The 22,540-nt window shown below is 35.4% G+C and overlaps 1 protein-coding gene across 1 annotated transcript; it reads right to left on the reverse strand.

Annotated features, from left to right (window-relative positions):
* Window positions 1-1,078: 1,078 nt before the first annotated feature.
* Window positions 1,079-19,573, reverse strand: LOC122140082 (zymogen granule membrane protein 16-like). The gene is made up of 3 exons (XM_042741874.1): window positions 19,525-19,573; window positions 1,518-1,662; window positions 1,079-1,256 (listed from the first exon to the last, which is right to left on the reverse strand). Exons 1-3 carry the CDS (start codon window positions 19,538-19,540, stop codon window positions 1,079-1,081), a joined length of 339 nt encoding a protein of 112 aa, XP_042597808.1. The 5' UTR covers window positions 19,541-19,573.
* Between the last annotated feature and the right edge of the window lie 2,967 nt (window positions 19,574-22,540).

Raw genomic sequence — 22,540 nt, forward strand, 5'->3', positions numbered from 1 at the left:
TGCAAGATTGTCTACGCAACTAATTTTGCACAGTTGGCTTGAAGATTTCTGTCTGGTTCTCAACAAAGCTGAACCCATGTCGATAAACGATAGCACAGCTTTGTGGCAGTCTTGTTTTTTGAAAAATTGTTTGTTCACACAATAAATATTGAAATGATTTGTTGTTTACTTCATACTTGGTTAACACTGCCATAGTTTTCAATATGTAATAGTTAATTTTCATATGAATTTGTAAAGTTTGATAAAAAGTTTGGGTCAAGGGTAAAAACAATCAAATCTATCCATCTCTTTCCCGTAAGACTAGGCGTGGCCATTTGTAAATTTTATCGGCCTGGCTTCCAGTCTCATACGCATCCAGCTATTTTTAGCTATACAAAACAGCTAATTTTGCTGCATGATATTGCAAATTAGTGTGTCTTCCCATATTATTGTAATGTATGATCTTAATTATGAGCACACTGGTTTGTAGTGCTAACAGTTTTACCATTTACTGAACGTTGTTATTCTTCTCATTATTTCCCAATAGTGGATAATGAACCAGAAGTCTCACCCAGGCTTACTTCCGCATTGAAGAAAAAAGTGGATACATAAAAAATGGCAAAAAATAAATGATAAACCCATGGCAAATGTTTTAATAAGGCAGTTTTATTGTGATCTTCATATAACATAAAATGTTTATCGGTTGTTTTAATTCAAATAAACTTCAACACTTGATTAGGAATAAAAAATTTGATTCCAGTCTTCTTAGTGTTTAATTAATTGATCAGTAAATTATTAACCAGAAATCATTCTAATAAAGCTGACAGCTCAAAAAAAAAAAAAAAAACCAAAATTTCATCCATCATAAAGAGCTCAAGAAAAACATGCTACTTGTTAACTAGCGTTTTCCTCACATACACACATAATGTGCAGCCTGTGAGATATTTCTGACTTTATGAAGTGGAATTGTAGTAGACAGCCCAATGAGCCCCAATGGAGCTGAGGGCAAATCCATTCTGACGACCGCTGATGAAACGTAGTTCACTTCCATCGTGGGTTGGGGTAGAAGTTGAATGAAATTCCGTAAGGCTGCCCCACTTTAAAAGAGCGCCCCCTCGTTAGTGACAAACATAAGCTCACTGATGTAACCAGAATAATACTTTCCTGAGATCTGAAACAAAATGTTCATTGTTGAAGAGTGTGTCATCTCCTTTTCATTGCCATAAGCGTTCACACCAACCAGTTCTGTCCAGTTACTGTTATATTGCAGCTGGATCCTAAACAGATAAAGTATGTGCCATTACTTTTAAATAATTCAGAGCTAAATATCATACAACTAGATCATTAAAAAACAATACAGAATATGAAACATAAAATAGAATACTAAATATGCTGTATGAAATATAAAGTGTATAATTTGTGGCAAAATGGTTTTATGTGAGGTAACAAGTATAATAATTACAACAGATCAGGTTCTTATGGACTTGATAAGATGTTATCCAGTGCGTGACTATCTAGTGTTGTTTGGGGAAACCTACCCATTGAGGTAGTTGTTGGAGTAGTATCCATAGTTTGGATATTCATAAACTCTGACTCCAGTGATGCGACCCTCGTGTGCAGTGGAAAATTCAGTTCCACTGCCATCCCCAGTAGCAGGGGAGTATGAGTAAAAATCAGGTAAAGCTAAAAAAGTAATAGATTATCACCTGTAACTGATCAGCCGTGTTTTTTTTTTTTGTTTTTTTTAATTGAAACCTTTATTTTGACTGTTTTATTTATACAACTCAAAAATCCATTGTTATGCTACTTTTAATGCCTAATTCTAACAGTGTGGTACAAAATAACAGTAAGCACTTGATGAATAATCAGTTAGTCAGTGCTGATTTATTTATTGCACCGTATTTGTATTGATCTTAGCAGTTAGTAATACTCATGCATGGTCATGCTCATGGCACAAAGGACAGAGAGTACCAGAGAATGACGCAGCATTTTGGATTGTTATCTGTCCACTGCTATCTGAGAATCTAGATGGAAAATTGTAATTGCTATTTTTAAGACATCAAATAGTGCTGACTTATAATTTGATTTTAAAAATAAACAAATCTATTTTTACTGTATTCACAAATACATAAATACATGTATAGATAATAAATAAACTATTTATATTATTTATTCATGATGTAGAGTATTGTATTGTTAATTGTTATATGATGCCATTACATAGTGAGCCTGAGAGGGTGTTCCTTGAGTAGGATGGTTAAAACAAGCCTTCATTTATACTCTCTTGCTGGTCCAGCCTCTTCTTTTCAGTCATTTAGATGAGGAATGTTTTGGAACATTTTTGAAGCTTATTTTTCAAAAGAGTATTACTGGAAGGAAAACATTTTAAGAAGGAATTTCCTCGTTGTTTGTATCATAAGTCAGCTGACACTTTTCAGGAATAAATAACTGAATGAATACTAATATCAGATAATTATCAGAACTAGTCTTATATGATGTAAAAGGATATTTTTCCAGTAATCCTTTGCAAGTAAAATATTTTGTGTTCTATTTTTTTTTTTTTTTAAACTGAGCATTACAAAACTTTACAGGTGATTAAAAACTAAGAAAATAATTATGACAAGTCTAAGCTGATCAGATGTGCTGATCAAAACTCTATTTTTATCAAAATATTAAAATGAATATATTTTTTTCTTAATCATAATAGCATTATTAACCACTCCCCCAGCTCCATCCCATTTTATTTTAAGCATTTGTTTAAAAAGCTAAAATATTTAAAATAATTCATATAAAATAAAGTTTATATAATTTTTTTTTTGAAAAAATACTGAAGAAACACATTAAACATGGTGAAAATAATAATTTTTAATCAGTATGTGTGTATATGTTAGTCATTTTCTCAGTAATACTCAACTCACACACCGTCCACAATATTTTGAGCTTATATAACAAAACAGGACATTCTGCTTCAAATGATACCAGTTCTGTCATGTAACATGCATTACCTGATTACAAATCAGATTATAACCCAGAAGGAAAATAGTATTTTGCCCTGTAAAATCTGTGTATTTGTACATGAGGGTAGGTTTGAAGACAAAATATGGAATGTAAAGTTGAATGACTTGAAATGGACTGACAAAAGAGGGGTGGTGCATTCAAAATCCAATTGTCTTAAACAACTACAGAAATTCCCCTGCCTGTCACAAGAGATTCAAGGTTTGTTTGTGTTTTGAGGTCTATGCACAACCTCTTATTTATATCAACACTTTCACTAAAAAAAAAAAAACAGTTATACAGCTTACATTTGAAATAACTACAACTGTGTCAATATAAAAATAAGATCTGTGAATGAATTATTCAACTATTTATTTAGTTGGTTTGTAAGTATCTTAATGAAAGCCACCTTTTTCAGCTCTGAGAGCTCCTTCTACTAGGAAGTTATATGCCCTGAAATGACAACTATTCATATCATGGTGCAGAGAGCATGAAGTGAACCCAGCTCACAGCCTAGTTCAGGTAGGGCTGCACGATTATGACAAAAATCATAATTGTCGATTATTCCTTTGAAATTGTAATTGCGATTATTAATTACGATTATCACAATTTACATTGGATGATGTTTATACCATTGTTTGATGCAGCTGCATGCTGTATTATTATATGAAAATAAACAAGCTGAAAACACTCTAACTGAAAAACCTTTAGTGCTTTTCTATAGTGTTAAGGCTCAAATGTCAACTAAACATCGGATTGATTTCTTCTTTAAATTATAAAAAAGTAAAAATATGAATGGTATTATAATATTATACTAAAACTAAAATCAAAATAATGGGGAAAACCCATAAGATAACATGTAAAGGTATCTTAAGCACACAGAATAACATAAGTGGACTTTGAACGATTAATTGCCACTTTGAACGATTACATAATTGTGGCATCCATAATTGTAATCGCAATTAGAAATTTGATTAATTGTGCAGCCCTGAGTTCAGGGGAAGGCAAGTTCTGTTTTAGAAAGCCACATACCTGCAGAGTTCAGCTCCAACCCTAGTCAGACACACCTGAACAACCTAATTAATGTCTTTAGGATTACAAAGGCTACAGACAAGTGAGTTTTTTTTTCCCACAGTTGGACCTGAACTCTGCAGGACTGCAGCTCTCTAGGAGCAAACTTGCCTACCCCGGCCTAGTTGGTCCTATGAGGCACATGGTTTGCTTTCTGCTTCTAGGGTACAGGGCCCACTCCATTTGGAGTCTCGCATCTTCCAAAGCCCTTGCTAGGGCTGCACCCTTACAAGATGTTTTGACAGAATGATCCTCTTTGCATATATTCATCAGATTAGGCCCTCCCTATATGCAAAATACGCAAGCTGTGTAAGGCCCCTGAAAAACCAGGTGCCCACTTGCTCTCAAAATTTAATTTTAGTTTAATTTTTTTATTTGGCCAGCAGTTATGAAAACATAAATGATAATTTCTTTTAATGCGGTGCGCTGTCACCCTATCTACATAAAAATCAGTCAAATCATGTAATATGAATGTCGTACAGACTTGCTCAAGACTAAAAAAATGAGTTGAAAGGGTACTGAGTCTCAGAAGAGACACTGTTTCTCAAGCACTTTCCGCAAGTGCAATTCGAGACGGAGTGAAACACAGTCAAATGTGTTTCATTCATTCGTTCCTAACCACTCATACCCCACTCCACCGCAACACAACCTCCCCCCTCCCCCCGGCTTACACAGTTTTGCGTAGGGCCCCCACAGGGGAGTATACAAAACTGCATCAGTTTCCACAGTCTTAATGTGGATTGGACCCCAGGATCAAGAGTACTTCGGGGGTAACTGGAAGTACAGTCTGTGTTCAGTAACTGTCTGTGCCTTCCCACAGCCTTGCTCATGGAGAAGTTGAAATGGTTTCCTGAGAGAGGACAATATGCTGTATCACGTTGCCCTTCCCTGGCTATGCCTGTGCATCTTTTTCAGACAAACTAATGGTGTTTGGTGTGCATTTTAGGCAGCTGTTTATGGATTTAATGTTATGTTACACCACGCCATGACATCCAAACATCTTGCCAATTGGATTAGTATATTTACAATAGATATGTGCTTCAGACACCAGTTCACTTGGAAGCATTCCCATAGCTGATGCAATATCGTGTTCCCCTTTACTTAGTTTAGCTCTTAAAGCTATTCAAAAAGGTAATGTGTTATGGTAACATTATAAGGAATAAAGAACAAAGATTTCCTCAGCTATGAGGAAATCTTTCACTTCTCCACAGTGCTTGACTTGTATTTCTAGACTTTCAAGTACCTTTCTTGTAATTGTTGGTTGACTTTCATCATAAAGAAAATAATATACACTTGAATGCTTGTGCATTCCATCAGGGTAGTAGGAGTCACGCACTGAGGGCTAAATGCTCTTGTATCTTGAAAGAAACAAGAGTTCCTCAACATGGGACTGGTACTAAAATATTGTCATCGCAAGTCGGCAGGTGCGACGCAAGTGTTTTTTGCTAGTTTCAGCCCGCCAAACATCGCGCCATGATATTTAAATAGCAAATGCATTTGCGCCCATTTGTGAGCTCATGGGCCTGCTGGTTTTCAGGCGCATTGTTGGCGCGTTGCTATTTTGAGACAACTGAAATAGACTGCGGCATTGACAAACTAAAACCTGGTCTAAAGTCAACGGCGCAGTATTTTTTTATTTTTTGTTATTTAAAGAGCGTGTTACTATAGTTGGTTTCCACATTGTGCATACACTCTGCTTACTACACACACAGGGACGCCCAGCAGCACACAAACATGCCAAATATTAAAAATTAAAGGATTACAATATAAGAGAAAGTGATGTGACATACACCCAAGTATGGTGACCCTTACTCAGAATTTGTGCTCTGCATTCAACCCATCCAAAGTGCACACACACAGCAGTGAACACACACACACCCGTAGCAGTGGGCAGCCATATATGCTGCGGCGCCCGGAGCAGTTGGGGGTTCAGTGCCTTACTCAAGGGCACCTCAGTCATGGTATTGCCGGCCCGAGACTTGAACCCACAAACCTTAGGGTTAGGAGTTGAACTCTCCCTTCATCATAATGGATAGTCATTGCATGTATCAGAATTAGGCTACCTATTTGCTCACGCACAAGCAGCTCTGTTTCCTCTCTGGAGACGTGTTGTCTTAGCGCTTGCAAATTCCGCCATGTAAATAGCAAATCCGCCATGGTGCAAGCTCATCTGGTTCTTAAAGGGAATTAGAGATGAGACTCTGATTGGTTTATTGCACATTATGCCCAAAACAACCCTTTAGACCATGCGGCAGGCATGCAGACCGTTTTTCCCGTTGTTAAACTAGCAAAAGTGGATTTAGACATGCCTTAAGTGCGCCGATCGCTTTAGACCTTGCACTTAGATCTTTAAAATAGGGCCCTCAGCCTCTGTCACCTCTCTTCACAGACACGTAAATAAAATGACCTGAATCTCCGTGAATACTTACCTCAAAGACATAAGTAATATATGTATAGAAAACTTGAAATTTCTACTTTTAAATGAAGTAAGTCATGTCCAAAACAAATATTTCCCTGTTAAAAAATAATCCATGTGAAACAAACAGGATGTCCAGTTTTTCCTGTCTCAACTCATTGGGCCCTATTTTAACGATCTAAGAGCAAGGTCTAAAGTGCCACGGCACAGGTGCTCTTAGGGCGTGTCCGAATCCACTTTTGCTAGTTTAACGACAGGAAAAAAATGGTTGGTGCGCCCGGCGCATGGTTTTAAAAGGGTTGTCCCTATTTTCTAAATGAAGTTTTATTAACAAGGTTCGGGAGGATCACGTCAGATACTTAGCCTAATTAACACAGGTGGAGCGCACTCAAGTTAATCAACACCATGGTATAAATACAGCTGACTTACGGTCTATCCATTGACAGTTTATTAGCATTCGGTTTGCACTTTTTGCCATTATATCCCAGACTCAGCTTCTCCCATCTAAAAGACGAGACCTATACTGGGGATTTTTCGGTTCTCCGGCAAATCTGTCAGCCCCAGGATTGCTCCTTCTCCGCCAGACACCGCTTCCGAGCTCCAGGCTTCATCGCGGCTGCTGCTCTCTGCTCGACTAGCCACACGCTATCCACGACACCGAGGCTTAACCTTCCCTCTACCAGCGTCACTTCCAGTTTTTCCCTGGCATTCTCCTATCTTTCGGCTGTACCTACAACTCCTCCAATCAGAAAGTGAACCGTATTTAAGCCTGAGGCAGATGCTAATTAATTCCGACACACAGTCCTCACAAAGGGTAAACAAAGCGGATCTGTACGATCGAAAGTTATTCGTCTCCCAGCAATCAGCCTAAATCCACTCCAGCAGGGCGGCCAATATTTCGAGTGTAGCTCACAAGGCCCCAAACTCCCCTCGATCGACACCACCATTGTCCTGTGGCACACAAGACACGGCTCTCCTTGAGCGCTGGGTTGCAGCGGCAGGCCTCCAACGAGCCTGGGCCGCACACCAGATCTAACCACAGCAAAGCCTCACTCACTTCCCGCTTTGGCTCAACCTTTTAAAAAGATCTATTTGAGAAAAATAGATTACCTACCTATGTACCTAAATGATTAACGATTTTAGGCACAAACTAACAACTAAGGTTTATCATAAAGGAAACAATTATTATTGAACATGTGCAACTAGCAATCTAATTCACATGTGACGTGAGTACTACTAGGCACCTCTCTCAAAGTCTCTAGTCGACATGCCGTTTGGCTAGCTTTTCAATACTTTGGCTGCCACCGCATGCAGCACAGGCCCATACTTCTCTGTCTTTTTTCCTCCCGCTACTAATAACCCCTTTTTTCCATTTCAGTGACCTCCAGCTCCCATAGCAGACATTAGCGTGAAGCTGCCTCCACTCGCAACAGACAGCACATCTCTTTCTTTTCCTCCATTTTTCTCTTACACTTCTCTATTTCCCACCTCAAGCCCCAGAGGCCAATATTAAGTGTAAAGGCTGCCTCCCCTGACAATTGCAGCTCCTGCTCCTCTCCCTCAAAGCTCTCTACTTCATTTAAAATCACAATATTCTATTTTCCTAGCAATAACACTGCCCGTTCCACCAAATGCTGTTGCCTCGGAGCCATCTCCAGTGGTTCACAACATATGAGCACAAATCCTGGCAGGTGCGGACATAGACCCCTTATCTAAGGCTGTCACTAACGATTTTACAATATAACATAAAAATCTGTGGATAATTCTGTTGATTAATCAGATAATTATAATTTATATTTATGGTAGGAAAAATATGCCTAATCAAACAATAGCCTTTAAAATTACCTAAAATAGCAATTAGGCCATAATAATTGGTTCAAATAAAGTATCAAAAGCAGTTTTAAAAAAAACTTAACATAATGTATTATAAACAATATAATGTACATACACATTATATCAAAAGCCTACAAAGGGCACCAACAGCCCGACAATAGTTTCTACGTCACTGTGCTATCTAATCGTTGTTTGGCTTAACAACATTTAATTCAAATGTACACTTAATCTTTAATATTTGGAAAAAAAAATTACAACAAAAATGCTACAGCAATCATAAATGGCTTGAATGTGGACAACAAAAGTTGCCATTTTTCTGAGTTTTTTTGTTTCCATTACGTTCAGCCATTTCACTGAAATAATCTGTTCAGTTTTCCGCCATAGGCGGCGTGAATTAAACAAGGGTTCATGATCAACCCTTTCGATGCCCCCGCCTTCTCAGTTTTGCACTAGGAAAATTCTGGGGTAAGAAAGACCTATTGATCTGTCAGCACCGCATAACTCTTTGTTTTCAAAAATAATCTCCTCGATTGCTCTTGATGAAATCTCTCTCTCGATAGTAGGATATTGATCATGCAGTCAGTATAAAAAAATCAAAAAAATTCATGGGTCTTAGCATTTGGCTGGAAAAAGTCGACATCACCTCAGCTTTTAAAGCTATATCTATCCATCCAGATCCATGACACTTATTTGGGGTACACTGGCACAGGAAATTCTATTTTTTCACATGCTTAACTTTCGAATGCAAAGCAGCACCAAGATTTTCTGACTTGTTATCAGAAGCAGTTTATTGGATTTGTCAAACAATTATGCGAAGTAATCCTCATAGCATCTACCCTTTTAGACAACTCAAATTGTTCTGAGTATTGAACTCCCTGTTGTCTCTCAGATCTGTTGCATTTTTATACTCCCTCTAGAAGTCTAAGATCCAGTGATCAGAATCTCCTTTTAGTTTCTCAGTCCAGATTTTTTCTGTGGTTGGGCCTTGGTTATGGAACAATCTGCCGCTTGAGATTAGAGTGGCACCTTCCCTATCCATTTTTAAGGCAATTTTAAAACTAAATATCTATATGGGATATATATACTAATATCCCATTCTTATTACATTTCATTATGGTTTTGATTATTACTTTGTCTTCAGAATGTTTATCTGTCATTGCTTTTGGTTTTAAATTCATGTGTTTTATTATTTCTGTTTTATGTTTATGGTTTGATTTTAATGTACAGCTTGTCTTGTTGCTGTTTTTACAGTCAATCTGCTTTATAAATAAATGGACTTGAACTTGAAAATAATAAAGTTATAATTACATAATTTTTCTTCATTTTTTTTTAGGCTATAAACATTTAAATGTTAAATGTCATAAAACTTTATGGATTTATTCAAACATAAATTAAACATAAAGAACAGTAAAAATTAAAATGAAGATGTTATATGGTGCATATATTTACCAACATGCCCCTCTCTACAGTTTATTTTTCTAGCTGACTAATGAGTTTATGGTCACCGAACATGTTTTTCTGAGGTAAATGTTACGTGACATTGTTTACAAGCCGTTATATTGACGTCTTTGTGCTGCTGCTGAAACACTGATTAAGCGATTACATGATACAGATTGTGAAGTGGTACTCCTTTTAACTTACCGTTGGACGTTTAGTCATGTTTATTTTGTGCTGAAACTGGTATTAATGTGTAGGAGATGATCAGTTCACGTGTGCCTCGCGCTGCTGCATCTGTTGAACTGAGGCGCTACATCGAGCTGTCACTCAGATTAAACAGCGCCAAAAACGGCGTGTATTGTTTGTATACTGCAATACAAAGGACAGAATTTAAAATCTGAGACTTTGTTTCATATTAAAAGTACCAAAGAACAAAACTTATTGCGATATATTGGATATTGCCCTTCAATGTTCCGTCTGTACACAGGTTATAATAATCGATTCTTGGATTTAAGAATCGATATCGTTCTGTGAAAATGAGAATCAATATTTTTAACCCAGCCCTTATATGCACCTTCTGTGAAAATTAATTTCTATCTATCTATCTATCTATCTATCTATCTATCTATCTATCTATCTATCTATCTATCTATCTATCTATCTATCTACTTCCCAGTTCACTTTACTGTTCTAAGTTGTATTCTCACATACATGAACTAGATAAACCCAGCCTAGTCTCATAAAAATATGTACCTCTGTGCACTTTTTGTGCGACACCATTTTTACGTACCTTACTGCACGTTTAGCGAGAAGGGTCTGTCTGCAGAGTCAGACTGCAAGAGAGCGGCGTAACTTGAAGTTGTCCAAATCACACAGAACCACGCGAGAAGTCAAAACGAGATGTTGTCGGGCTGCGTGCGAAACTGCATACTCTCTTTCAATAAGTACTAACTTAACGAGCGCCAAAAGAGTACATAATCTACAGCCTGGAATGCGTATGTATGAATCACCCGCTATGTTGACGTTATCATGTGACCTACGGCTACGAAGTTAAAACAAGCACAACAATTTAAAAGATATGTATACTGCAATACAAAGGACAGAATTTAAAATCTGAGACTTTGTTTCATATTAAAAGTACCAAAGAACAAAACTTATTGCGATATATTGGATATTGCCCTTCAATGTTCCGTCTGTACACAGGTTATAATAATCGATTCTTGGATTTAAGAATCGATATCGTTCTGTGAAAATGAGAATCAATATTTTTAACCCAGCCCTTATATGCACCTTCTGTGAAAATTAATTTCTATCTATCTATCTATCTATCTATCTATCTATCTATCTATCTATCTATCTATCTATCTATCTATCTATCTATCTATCTACTTCCCAGTTCACTTTACTGTTCTAAGTTGTATTCTCACATACATGAACTAGATAAACCCAGCCTAGTCTCATAAAAATATGTACCTCTGTGCACTTTTTGTGCGACACCATTTTTACCCACCTAACCACACGTATATCGAGAAGGCGTAACTTGAAGTTTAACAAATCAAAAAAACGGCGTAACTTGAAGTTGTCCAAATCACACAGAACCACGCGAGAAGTCAAAACGAGATGTTGTCGGGCTGCGTGCGAAACTGCATACTCTCTTTCAATAAGTACTAACTTAACGAGCGCCAAAAGAGTACATACTCTACAGCCTGAATGCGTATGTATGAATCACCCGCTATGTTGACGTTATCATGTGACCTACGGCTACGAAGTTAAAACAAGCACAACAATTTAAAAGATATGAGTGACAGGTTTAATTAATCTATTTGTAAGTATCTTAAAACTGATGAAACTTGCCCATGTTGTGGTGTTGTTGAAGAAACAGCTGCCTTTTTATTTTGTGATTGAAGTATAGCCAATACATTTTGGGTTGATTTAAGTTCTTATATTTTTAACTCCATTAATGTGATCAAGTTTTATCCTTAAAGCATTTTTTATTTATTTTTTTTTTATTTTTTTTTTATTACGAATACCCAAAATCGTCATCTCTTGAATATTTTGTTAATTATTTAATGTACAAAATGTTTCATCCACAAACAAAAGTGGCTTGAATCTCCTTTGATTTCTTCTTTTTCTTATTGAATATAACGCTCTTGTTTCATCCCCTCAGGCTTCTAAAAAAGGCATCATAAATTATTCAAAGATATTTAACATTGTCACTGTGTATATTATCTCATGAACACATGACATTTTTGTTTACTGTTTTACTATGATTGTTCATTGTTAGATACAACCATCTTACCCTTTTCTTTTATGTAATTATAAGTTCAGCAATAATAATAAAAAAGAGGGACAGGTGTGCTAACACCTCAAAGCATCACTAACTCAACAATAGTACGGTTTCCCTCAGCATTTGCAATATTTGTAATATCTGCACAAAGAAAACATCGATCAGCTGCTAGAAGATCTTGACTTTGGAGAAGACTGTTGATTTTTATACTCAAAAAATGTCAGTATTACTACTTAAAAATTAAGATTACCCCAGAATGAATTGCATCGTTTGCTCACCACAACACTTAGATGCAATAATAATGATAAATGCCAACCAATAATTATATTACTTTTTTTTCTTAAAATGACATTTTAGTAAAAACAAGCAAAATGTAATTTTTGTCATGACATAGCTATACGTGAATATCCACTATAGTTGAACAAATGTAGTCAATGTGAATACATCAATTTTCAGTCAAGCAATTAATACATGAATTAGTAAAATATTTATATTTTATTTACTGACAATAAGAAACATGAATAAAAGAGTAAAGGAATGAATAAAAGAAAGCATCACAATAAATACATACATATACAAGTCAACAACAGATGAAACAAAGCTTCATTCAAACTTATTGTTCTAACAATCATGTATTTACAGATGGTGAACCCCACATCTTCCTGCAATCTCAACACAGCTGTGCCAATTCTGTAGTTGCGCTGTGCTTCACAATCTCACTCTTCTCAATGGGGAAATCGTTGAGCAAGAGGATGAGGAAAACCATGATGATGGCATTCTGAACCACACAACCTTGAAGTCGGAGCAGGGAAGATGTGCGGGACAATCTGCCTGCCACTGTGTCTGCTCCAAACATTTGTGTGTCTGCTCTCCATGAGCACGACTACCTGTAAAACATTTTACAATTCATGTTGTCAGCGTTCCATTTATTGCCAAATTTCATTTCATGTTTACAATTACATGCATTTTTTTGTTGTTGTTGTTGTTGTTGTTGTTGTAGCTTTATTACTTCTGTAGTGGGCTAAACCACTGAAATGGTGAGCAGAAGGTTGCTGGTTCAAAATCACCAGTATGTCCTTGAGCAAGGCTCTTTTCTCCAGGTTGTAGGTCCCTGTAATAAGAGCACTGTAAATCATTTCGGATAAAAGCTTCATGACTTTTTGCGATGATGCTTTTGAAGCTTCTGAAAGTCAGCCTTCATTGTATAAACAGAAACCAGCAGAACAAACTTTACCAAAATCACATCCTCAGTGTCTTTTGGTCTTTCTCTAGATGCTCTCGCTGGCTCTGGGGTCACTGAGAATGAAGAGACCACAGCAACATCCGGTCCAGATGAGGCAGTAAGAGCAGGTGGAGAGATGGAGAGTATCATCCGTGTCACTGGACATTTCCAGGATGCTGCTGTGGACTTTTCTGCAGTCATTTCAGATCCTACAAAAATACACAAACACAATACAAAAGTCATTTTAACAGCATAATGTAATCTGATCTCTGTTTTAGAAGTAAAAAACTTACGGATCCTTACTTTATCCTTTTGTTTCAGGTTTTTCCCTTTTTTTTTTTTTTTTTTTTACAAATTTCACCTATCCTTGCAGTTCCTTTTCCACCACAAAAGATCTGCAGCAAATGCACGGGAATCAAGCATAAGAAAAGTGCTGTAATAGTTGATTAAAATTACAACAATAAAAATAAACTTAAGATTTAAAATGTTTTATTCATTTCTGTAGTGTACTCACACAAATCCTTTGATGGCAGCATCCCTTCATCAGTCACTCTGTAGCAGATAAACACACGTGTCTCATCTGTCCCTGTAACATCCAGACAAGAGTCACTCTCCTCTGTGATTTATCTGCTCAATAGTAACTCGCTTTTTATCCAACACAAATGTTCCTTAAATTATCAATATTACAAATTAACAAATAAAATGGATAACATATGTTTAGTTACTTTATGTAGATTTGTTTGTTTACATGACTTACATTCATCTAAAGAAGTGTTGACAACAGTGAATTCTACACAATAGCACACATACATCACTCAGATGCCTGTTTCATGTCTATTAGATGTGCTCATCTCCAATACTTACCAAAGATTATCCTGTCATATGTTAAATAGACATTTAGTAATCGTCTTTAAGATGTATATATGGTTTATGTAAATCCACTTTTGAGATGTGTACTTAATGGAGCTCTCCTGTTAGTGATGCATTATAAAATGTGTTTTTATAGCAAAATTACAAATATGTTATATTATGTAGGTCACAAACAGGATTTAGATTAAGCCAGGTTAGGCCATAGTTCAGTTAGGATATTTAAGTAACTTTTATAAACACAGAAACAAATATAAATTCCTGTGTTTTTACGCTATAACACTGGTTCAATTTGTGAACCCTGGCACGTTTTTATTACATTGAAATAGGTATGTATTGCTGTGTTTTTATAATGTTGCTTCTGGTACGTATTGTGGCGGTTCAGAATTCAAATATCTGTGGCTGTCGCTAAAAGTTAATGCCCTATTGTGTTGGGAAATATGCCCTACACCAAACCCAACCTTAAACCTACCCGATAGTGTTAACAAATGCAAAACTAATTGCATTTGTTGATGTAACCGTGCCATTTTAACTTTCTTATATACAGATTTGAACTGCTTTGTTGAACCGTAGTTACACGGGATTGAGCTCCTCACCTCTAAAGTACGTCTCCTTAATACATGAGCTACCGAACAAACCTAACGTCTATGAAAACCATAGACTGTATAAAAACATGTACATAGTGTCCGTGACATCACCCGTAGATTCCTGAAGAGAGTTTTTGAAGCTCAAAGTGGACGGAGTGGGCCATTGCCATATTGGCAGTGCATCACCGCGCGTCACTCCCGGATAATCGAAAATGGGCAAAAAGGCGGGAGCTGGAACTTTAAGGCTTAATATAATTTAAACAGAAGAGTAATAAAAAATTTCAAACCCTCACAGTTGTCATGAAGGGTAAACTTAACTATATCAACCAAAAAAAAAAATTTTAACCAAGCTGTAAACATGTTTCTTTCTGCTGTAAGTTTGGGTATTTTAACATGGGGAGTCTATGGGATTGACTCCCTTTTACAGCCAGCCTCTAGTGGCCAGTTGACGAATTACCGTTTGAGTCACTTCCCTTGTTGGGCTTCAGAGAGAGATCGGTAGGGTGCTATGAAAACTCACAGATATGAAGCTGGATATGTGCGATGCTTACAGATTTTCAAATCTCCCAGCATATTAATATTGTTTTGAAGTCATAACATGATATTCTTCAAGTAATTGTGTGAAAATTACGCTTTATCAAGTGACACTGTAAATTTGTGTGAAAAGGAACTGAGCTCAAATGAACTTTGCCCATGAAAACATATACAGATCACAGATTTTATTTCAGAATTTATGTTTTATGTTACTTATTTTAGTTCCAGTACACCGACACAACTGAATAACTTTGACAATGACCATTATTATATACAATAAAATAAAAACAAAGAATCAGATGTAGAACCAGATATGAAACCAGCAGCTGAAATGGAACAATGCACTTGGGAAGGGTGTTATTAATTTTACTAATAGATGGCCACAACATGAACCATGTTGAAAAGCTTAGAGTAATGAACCTTTTTCCGATACAATTGTGATGAAAGCTTCACTGGTTCAGAATGCTTCACGCAATCTCTAATGTTTTCTAGAGTAGATATGTAAAACTGACGATACAATAATGCACAGAAATAAGAAATGAAGACCGTTCACTTATCTAGCTGTTGAGTTTCAGAGGAACTCTGAAAGCATGCTGCCAAAAGCTGAAGTGAATGCTAACCAGCCATTTAAATGTAAAGCAGTAAGTTCATTGGCTGGGTATGCAACATGAACCAATCAGCTGGTGCCAAGCCATTTAATGTTGTGAATGTCATCAGTTACGTTTAGAACCCATCAGCCTGTGCCATCTAGAGTTTCATGAAAGAACTTTGTCCACAAGATTCCTGTCTGCTTCTCAACAGGAAAAAGCTAACATCATTATAGGGTGAAAAAAAAATCACCAATTGAAATGGAAGATTACAAAGAAAATATGACCAGCAAAACAATGAGAAAGCAACTGGGATACCATTTCACAGAATATCAGGGCAATTGCACTAAGAAAGTCATTGTATCATTTAAGCATATATTAAAATAAATGAAGTAAATTATTTGGACAGAAAATTATTTCCATTAAATGTGTAATAATAAGCGTAGAATGTCAATTTTTTGTCGAATGCTAAGTTGTTTTTATTTGCTGCTCTAGAACTTGCAGTCATCCTTGATAAGGAGCCAGATGCTCTGTTCAGAGCTAGCTCAGCTTTACAAAGGCATAACATGAAATATTTAAATTTCTAGTTGACTAGTTCATTGAAAGGAAAATATTTGTCAAGGCAGGTTGCAATAAGAAAGTCATGTCATTTGTCAATTTGAACATATATTCAAGTAAATTAATTAATTTTAAAAGATAATTATTTATTAATCATCTTCATCAAATTTGTCTTAATGAGTGCACTATGCAAATGTTGTGCAGCAAGCTAAGTTGTTTTTAATTGCTTTTTAGGCCTTGCAATCATTCTTGATACGAAGAAAGATGCTCTTTTGAGAACTAGCTCAGCTTTTTAATTGATATACTGTAACCATTTATTGAAGTGAATTTAACAGTATATGTTTCTGCCCTCTTCTTTTGCCACAGTATTTGAGACTTCCAACATCTCTGAGACTCACATCGCCTCTCAGACTGGCACTGTTTCTGAAACTGAGACCACCTGTTTGTCTATGGCAGAGATTTCTTGCAGCAGTGAAGTGCACAGGAAGTGCACTCTCTGGGACTCTATCTGAGACTGTCTCGGAAACAGCCAGTGCATGTGTTACTGCTACTGCCTGTAATATCTATGGCTGCATTTACACTGCAAGTCTTGATGCCCAAATCCGATTTTCTGACTATATCCGATTTTTTTTTTGACCGACCCCGCTTACATCATCTTTTAAAAGTGAACCCGTATCAGATTTTTGCATTTACACTATACCTAAATCAGCAAAACATTGGTCTTGTACGGCGGAAAAAAAAACTTAAAAACACAAAAAACATCAAAACTCCTCAACAAAAAAAAAAAAATGAAACTTAAAAGACATGCACCTCAAACTCGCATTGCTCCACTTTGTGTATCCTTCATCCTCCATCGCGCCTAAAATAAGTCATGTGATCTCAGTTGGTGGTGTCCACCTGAGTTGACATCACTTTTTTAATGACGTACGACTCGCATTTACTGGGGAATATCCGATTTGTCTGCTTACATGGCACACGCAAATGCATGTATCCGATTCATATCCGATTTATTACCACATATGAATGAGGCCTGAATCCGATCTGAGAAAATCGGAATCCATGCGTTTTTTTTGCTTTACACGTTCACGGTTCATATCTGATCTGTGCCACATGAGAGGGAAAAAAATCGGAATTGGGTCACTTGAACCATGCAGTGTAAATGGGGCCATAGACTTACACTTTTTTGAACTGACATGCGTCTGAGATTGCCAATGTACTGCAAAAATCTGCAAGATTGTCTACGCAACTAATTTTGCACAGTTGGCTAGAAGATTTCTGTCTGGTTCTCAACAAAGCTGAACCAATGTCGATAAATGATAGCACAGCTTTGTGGCAGTCATGATTTTGGAAAAATTGTTTGTTCACACAATAAATATTGAAATGATTTGTTGTTTAGTTCATACTTGGTTAACATTGCCATAGTTTTCAATATGTAATAGTTCATTTTCATATGAATTTGTAAAGTTTGATAAAAAGTTTGGGTCAAGGGTAAAAAAAACAATAAATCTGTCCATCTCTTTCCCCGTAAGACTGGGCGTGGCCATTTGTAAATTTTATCAGCCTGGCTTCCAGTCTCATACGCATCCAGCTATTTTTAGCTATACAAAACAGCTCATTTTGCTGCATGATATTGCAAATTGGTGTGTCTTCCCATATTATTGTAATGTATGATCTTAATTATGAGCACACTGGTTTGTAGTGCTAACAGTTTTACCATTTACTGCACGTTGTTATTCTTCTCATTATTTCCCCATAGTGGATAATGAACCAGAAGTCCACCCCAGCTTACTTCCGCATTGAAGAAAAAGGTGGATACATAAAAAAATGGCAAAAAATAAATGATAAACCCATGGCAAATGTTTTAATAAGGCAGTTTTTATTGTGATCTTCATATAAATGTTTATCAGTTGTTTTAATTAAATAAAACTTCAACACTTCAAGTTTAATCGTTACCTTGAATAAAAATCAGCCTCTGTGTAATAAAAATTTTAAATCATTGTTACAAGAGCCTTTAGCAATTGTTGTGTTAAAGGAGAAGCCCTTAAAGCATCATTAGAAGTAAAACAATTGAGATTCCAGTCTTCTTAGTGTTTAATTAATTGATCAGTAAATTATTAACCAGAAAATCATTCTAATAAAGCTGACAGCTCAAAAAAAGTACCAAAATTTCATCCATCATAAAGAGCTCATGAAAAACATGCTACTTGTTTAATTAGCGTTTTCCTCACATACACACATAATGTGCAGCCTGTGAGATATTCTGACTTTATGAGTGGAATTGTAGTAGACAGCCCAATGAGCCCAATGGAGGTGAGGGCAAATCCATTCTGACGACGCGCAGATGAAAACGTAGTTCACTTCCATCGTGGGTTGGGTAGAAGTTGAATGAAATTCGCGTAGGCTGCCCCACTTTAAAAAGAGCGCCCTCGTTAGTGACAAACATAAGCTCACTGATGTAACCAGAAATAATACTTTCTGAGATCTGAACAAAATGTTCATTGTTGAAGAGTGTCATCTCCTTTCATTGCCATAAACGTTCCACACCAACCAGTTCTGTCCAGTTTACTGTTATATTGCAGCTGGATCCTAAACAGATAAAGTATGTGCCATTACTTTTAAATAATTCAGAGCTAAATATCATTAAAAAACAATACAGAATATAAAAACAGAAAACAGAATATTAAATGCTGTATGAAATATAAAGTGTATAATTTGTGGCAAAATGGTTTTATGTGAGGTAACAAGTATAATAATTACAACAGATCAGGTTCTTATGAACTTGATAAGATGTTATCCAGTGTGTGACTATCTAGTGTTGTTTGGGGAAACCTACCCATTGAGGTAGTTGTTGGAGTAGTATCCATAGTAGGGATATTCATAAACTCTGACTCCAGTGATGCGACCCTCGTGTGCAGTGGAAAATTCGGTTCCACTGCCATCCCCAGCAGCAGGGGAGTATGAGTAAAAATCAGGCAAAGCTGAAAAAGTAATAGATTATCAGCTCAAAAATCCATTGTTATGATACTTTTAATGCCTAATTCTAACAGTGTGGTACAAAATAACAGTAAGCACTTGATGAATAATCAGTTAATCAGTGCTGATTTATTTATCGCACTGTATTTGTATTGAGCTTAGCAGTTAGTAATACTCACGCATGGTCATGCTCATGGCACAAAGGGCAGAGAGTACCAGAAAATGATGCAGCAGCATTTTGGATTGTTATCTCTGTCCACTGCTGTCTGAGAATCTAGATGGAAAATTGTAGATTGTTATCTTTCAGACATCAAATTAGTGCTTGACGACTATAATTTGTTTTTAAAAATAAACATATATCTATTTTTACTGTATTCACAAATAAATAAATACATGTATAGATAATAAATAAATAAATAAACTATTTAGATTATTTATTCATGATGTAGAGTATTAGTATTGTTAATTGTTATATATGTCATTACCACTAGTGAGCCTGAGAGGGTGTTCCTTGAGTAGGATGGTTAAAACAAGCCTTCATTTATACTCTCTTGCTTGTCCAGCCTCTTCTTTTCAGTCATTTAGATGAGGAATGTTTTTGAAACATTTTTGGAATATTTTTAAAAGCGTCTTTTCAAAAGAGTATTACTGGAAGGAAAAACATTTTAAGACGGAATTTCCCGTTGTTGTTTGTATCATAAGTCAGCTTTTACACTTTTCAGGAATAAATAACTGAATGAATACTAATATCAGATAATTATCAGAACTAGTCTTATATGATGTAAAAGGATATTTTTCCAGTAAACCTTTTCAAGTAAAAATATTTTTGTGTTTTCTAAAAACATTTTAACAACTGAGCATTACAAAAACTTTACAGGTGATTAAAAAACAAAGAAAATAATTATGACAAGTCTAACGCTGATCAGATGTGCTAATCAAAACTCTATTTTTTATCAAAATATTTAAAATGAATATATTTTTTCTGAATCATAATAATATTATTAACCACTCCCCCAGCTCCACCCCATTTTATTTAAAGCATTTGTTTAAAAAGCTAAAATCTTCAAAATAATTAATATAAAATAAAGTTTATATAAAAAATGTGAAAAAAAAAATATTGAAGAAACACATTAAACATGTTGAAAATAATAATTCTTAATCAGTATGTGTGTATATGTTAGTCATTTTCTCAGTAATACTCAACTCACACACCGTCCACAATATTTTGAGCTTATATAACAAAACAGGACATTCTGCTTCAAATGATACCAGTTTTGTAATGTAACATGCATTACCTGATTACAAATCAGATTATAACCCAGAAGGAAAATAGTATTTTGCCATGTAAAATCTGTGTATTTGTACATGAGGGTAGGTTTGAAGACAAAATATGGAATGTAAAGTTGAATGACTTTGAAATGGACCAACCACATTGACGTGTCTGACAAAGAGGGGTGGTTGCATTCAAATCCAATTGTCTTGAAACAGCTGCAGCCCTGCCTGTCACAAGAGATTCAAGGTTTGTTTATGAAGTTTTGAGGTCTATGCACAACCTTCTGTTTAACTAAAAACAAAACCAGTTATACAGCCTTTATTTTTCAGGTTTGAAATAACTACAGCTGTGACTGTACATATAAAAATAAGATTTGTGAATTAATTATTCAACTATTTATTTAGTTAGTTTGTTAGTATCTAGTAAGTTGATTCTAAAAGTACTTATCAAAGATGCAGGTTGAAAAAAAATAAAAGGGAAAGGGATTTTTTTTTTTTTTTTTTTTGTAGGTATCCTTGGATTGGATCAGAATTATTGGTTTATTTTAACTGGGCCCGCATAGGGATCAGCTACATAAGGATACAGATAAATACTTAAGTAGTTAAATTAAAGTTAATGTAAAATTTAAAATGTATTTTCTAACAATACAAATTGCATTGTGCAACACTGGTCACCCTCACACCCCCAGCTCCACTGGGACTGATAACTCTTCTCTCAGCAGTTCCAGCAAAGGTTGGTCAGGACTGAATTGAACTTTGGGTCTGACCTCTGAATAGTATAAGCTTTTAGACATTGGGCTTTTAGACCTTTTGGCTGAAGTCACTGAGACAATCCTCTATAGAGCTCTTTCTACTAGGAAGTTGTATGCCCTGAAATGACAACTTTTCCTATCATGTGCGAGAGCATGAAGTGAACCCTATGGAGTCAATATAATGCCCCATATATACGCAAAAAAATAAAGTTTTGCAAAAGAAAATAAAGTTTTGCAAACAAAAATTAAAGTATTGAGTAAAATAATTTTGCTTTTTGCAAACAAAAATAAAGAATTGCAAAACATAAAGATACCGTGCACGAAAGCAATGATTTTGCAATACATATTTTCCATGGTCATATCTACAATTTTTTAAATTAAATAGTAAACGGCCCCCTTTAAGGATTCTGTAGCAAAAGGTTTTCTTTTTAGAAAAAAATCCCTGGTGCAATTTAAATTTTAAAAATTATATATTTTTAGAAAAAAAAAAAACCAAAAAAACCTTTTTTTTTGGGGGGAAAACCAAAAAAAAAGTTTAAACCGGTTCAAAAAATTCCTGAAAAAATAAATAATGTCAATTTTGCTAAAGGGGGCCATCATTAAAAATTTAATTTCATCCCGGGTCCTTTTCCCCCACCTTTAAAAATTTTTACTTTATTAAAAAAATTTAAAACATTTAAAAATTGCCTTTTTTTAAAAAACTAAAAATAAAAAAAGGTAAAAATTAAAAAAAAATGCTTTTTTAATTAAAATTTAAAAGGTTTTTAAAAATTTTAAAAAAGAATGGGGGGGGAAAAATTGAACCTTTCATTGGGTTTTTAAAGAAAAAACTTAAGGGTCTGTAAACATGAAAATCCCGGAAACATTTGGCCGCCGGGAAAAAGAGTTACTTTGGGGAAAAAATTTTGGGACCAAAGGCGTTTTGGGCAGGAAAAAAAGCAACCAAAAGGGGCAAAAAAAAATCCTTTTTCAAATTTAAAAAATTTAAAATTACCCTTTAAAAAAAGTACCATTTTTTGGGTTTCATTGGTTTTAATCCCTTTTTTTTTGGTTTCAAAAACAAAAACCCAAACTTTTAATTGTTTAAAACATTTTTTTTGAAAATTTTTTTAAAATAACCCCAAAATATTTTAAAATCCCCAAAACCCAACCCCTTTTAATTAAAAATAGG

This window comes from Cyprinus carpio, chromosome B16 (assembly GCF_018340385.1).
Source record: "Cyprinus carpio isolate SPL01 chromosome B16, ASM1834038v1, whole genome shotgun sequence".
Classification (NCBI taxonomy): domain Eukaryota; kingdom Metazoa; phylum Chordata; class Actinopteri; order Cypriniformes; family Cyprinidae; genus Cyprinus; species Cyprinus carpio.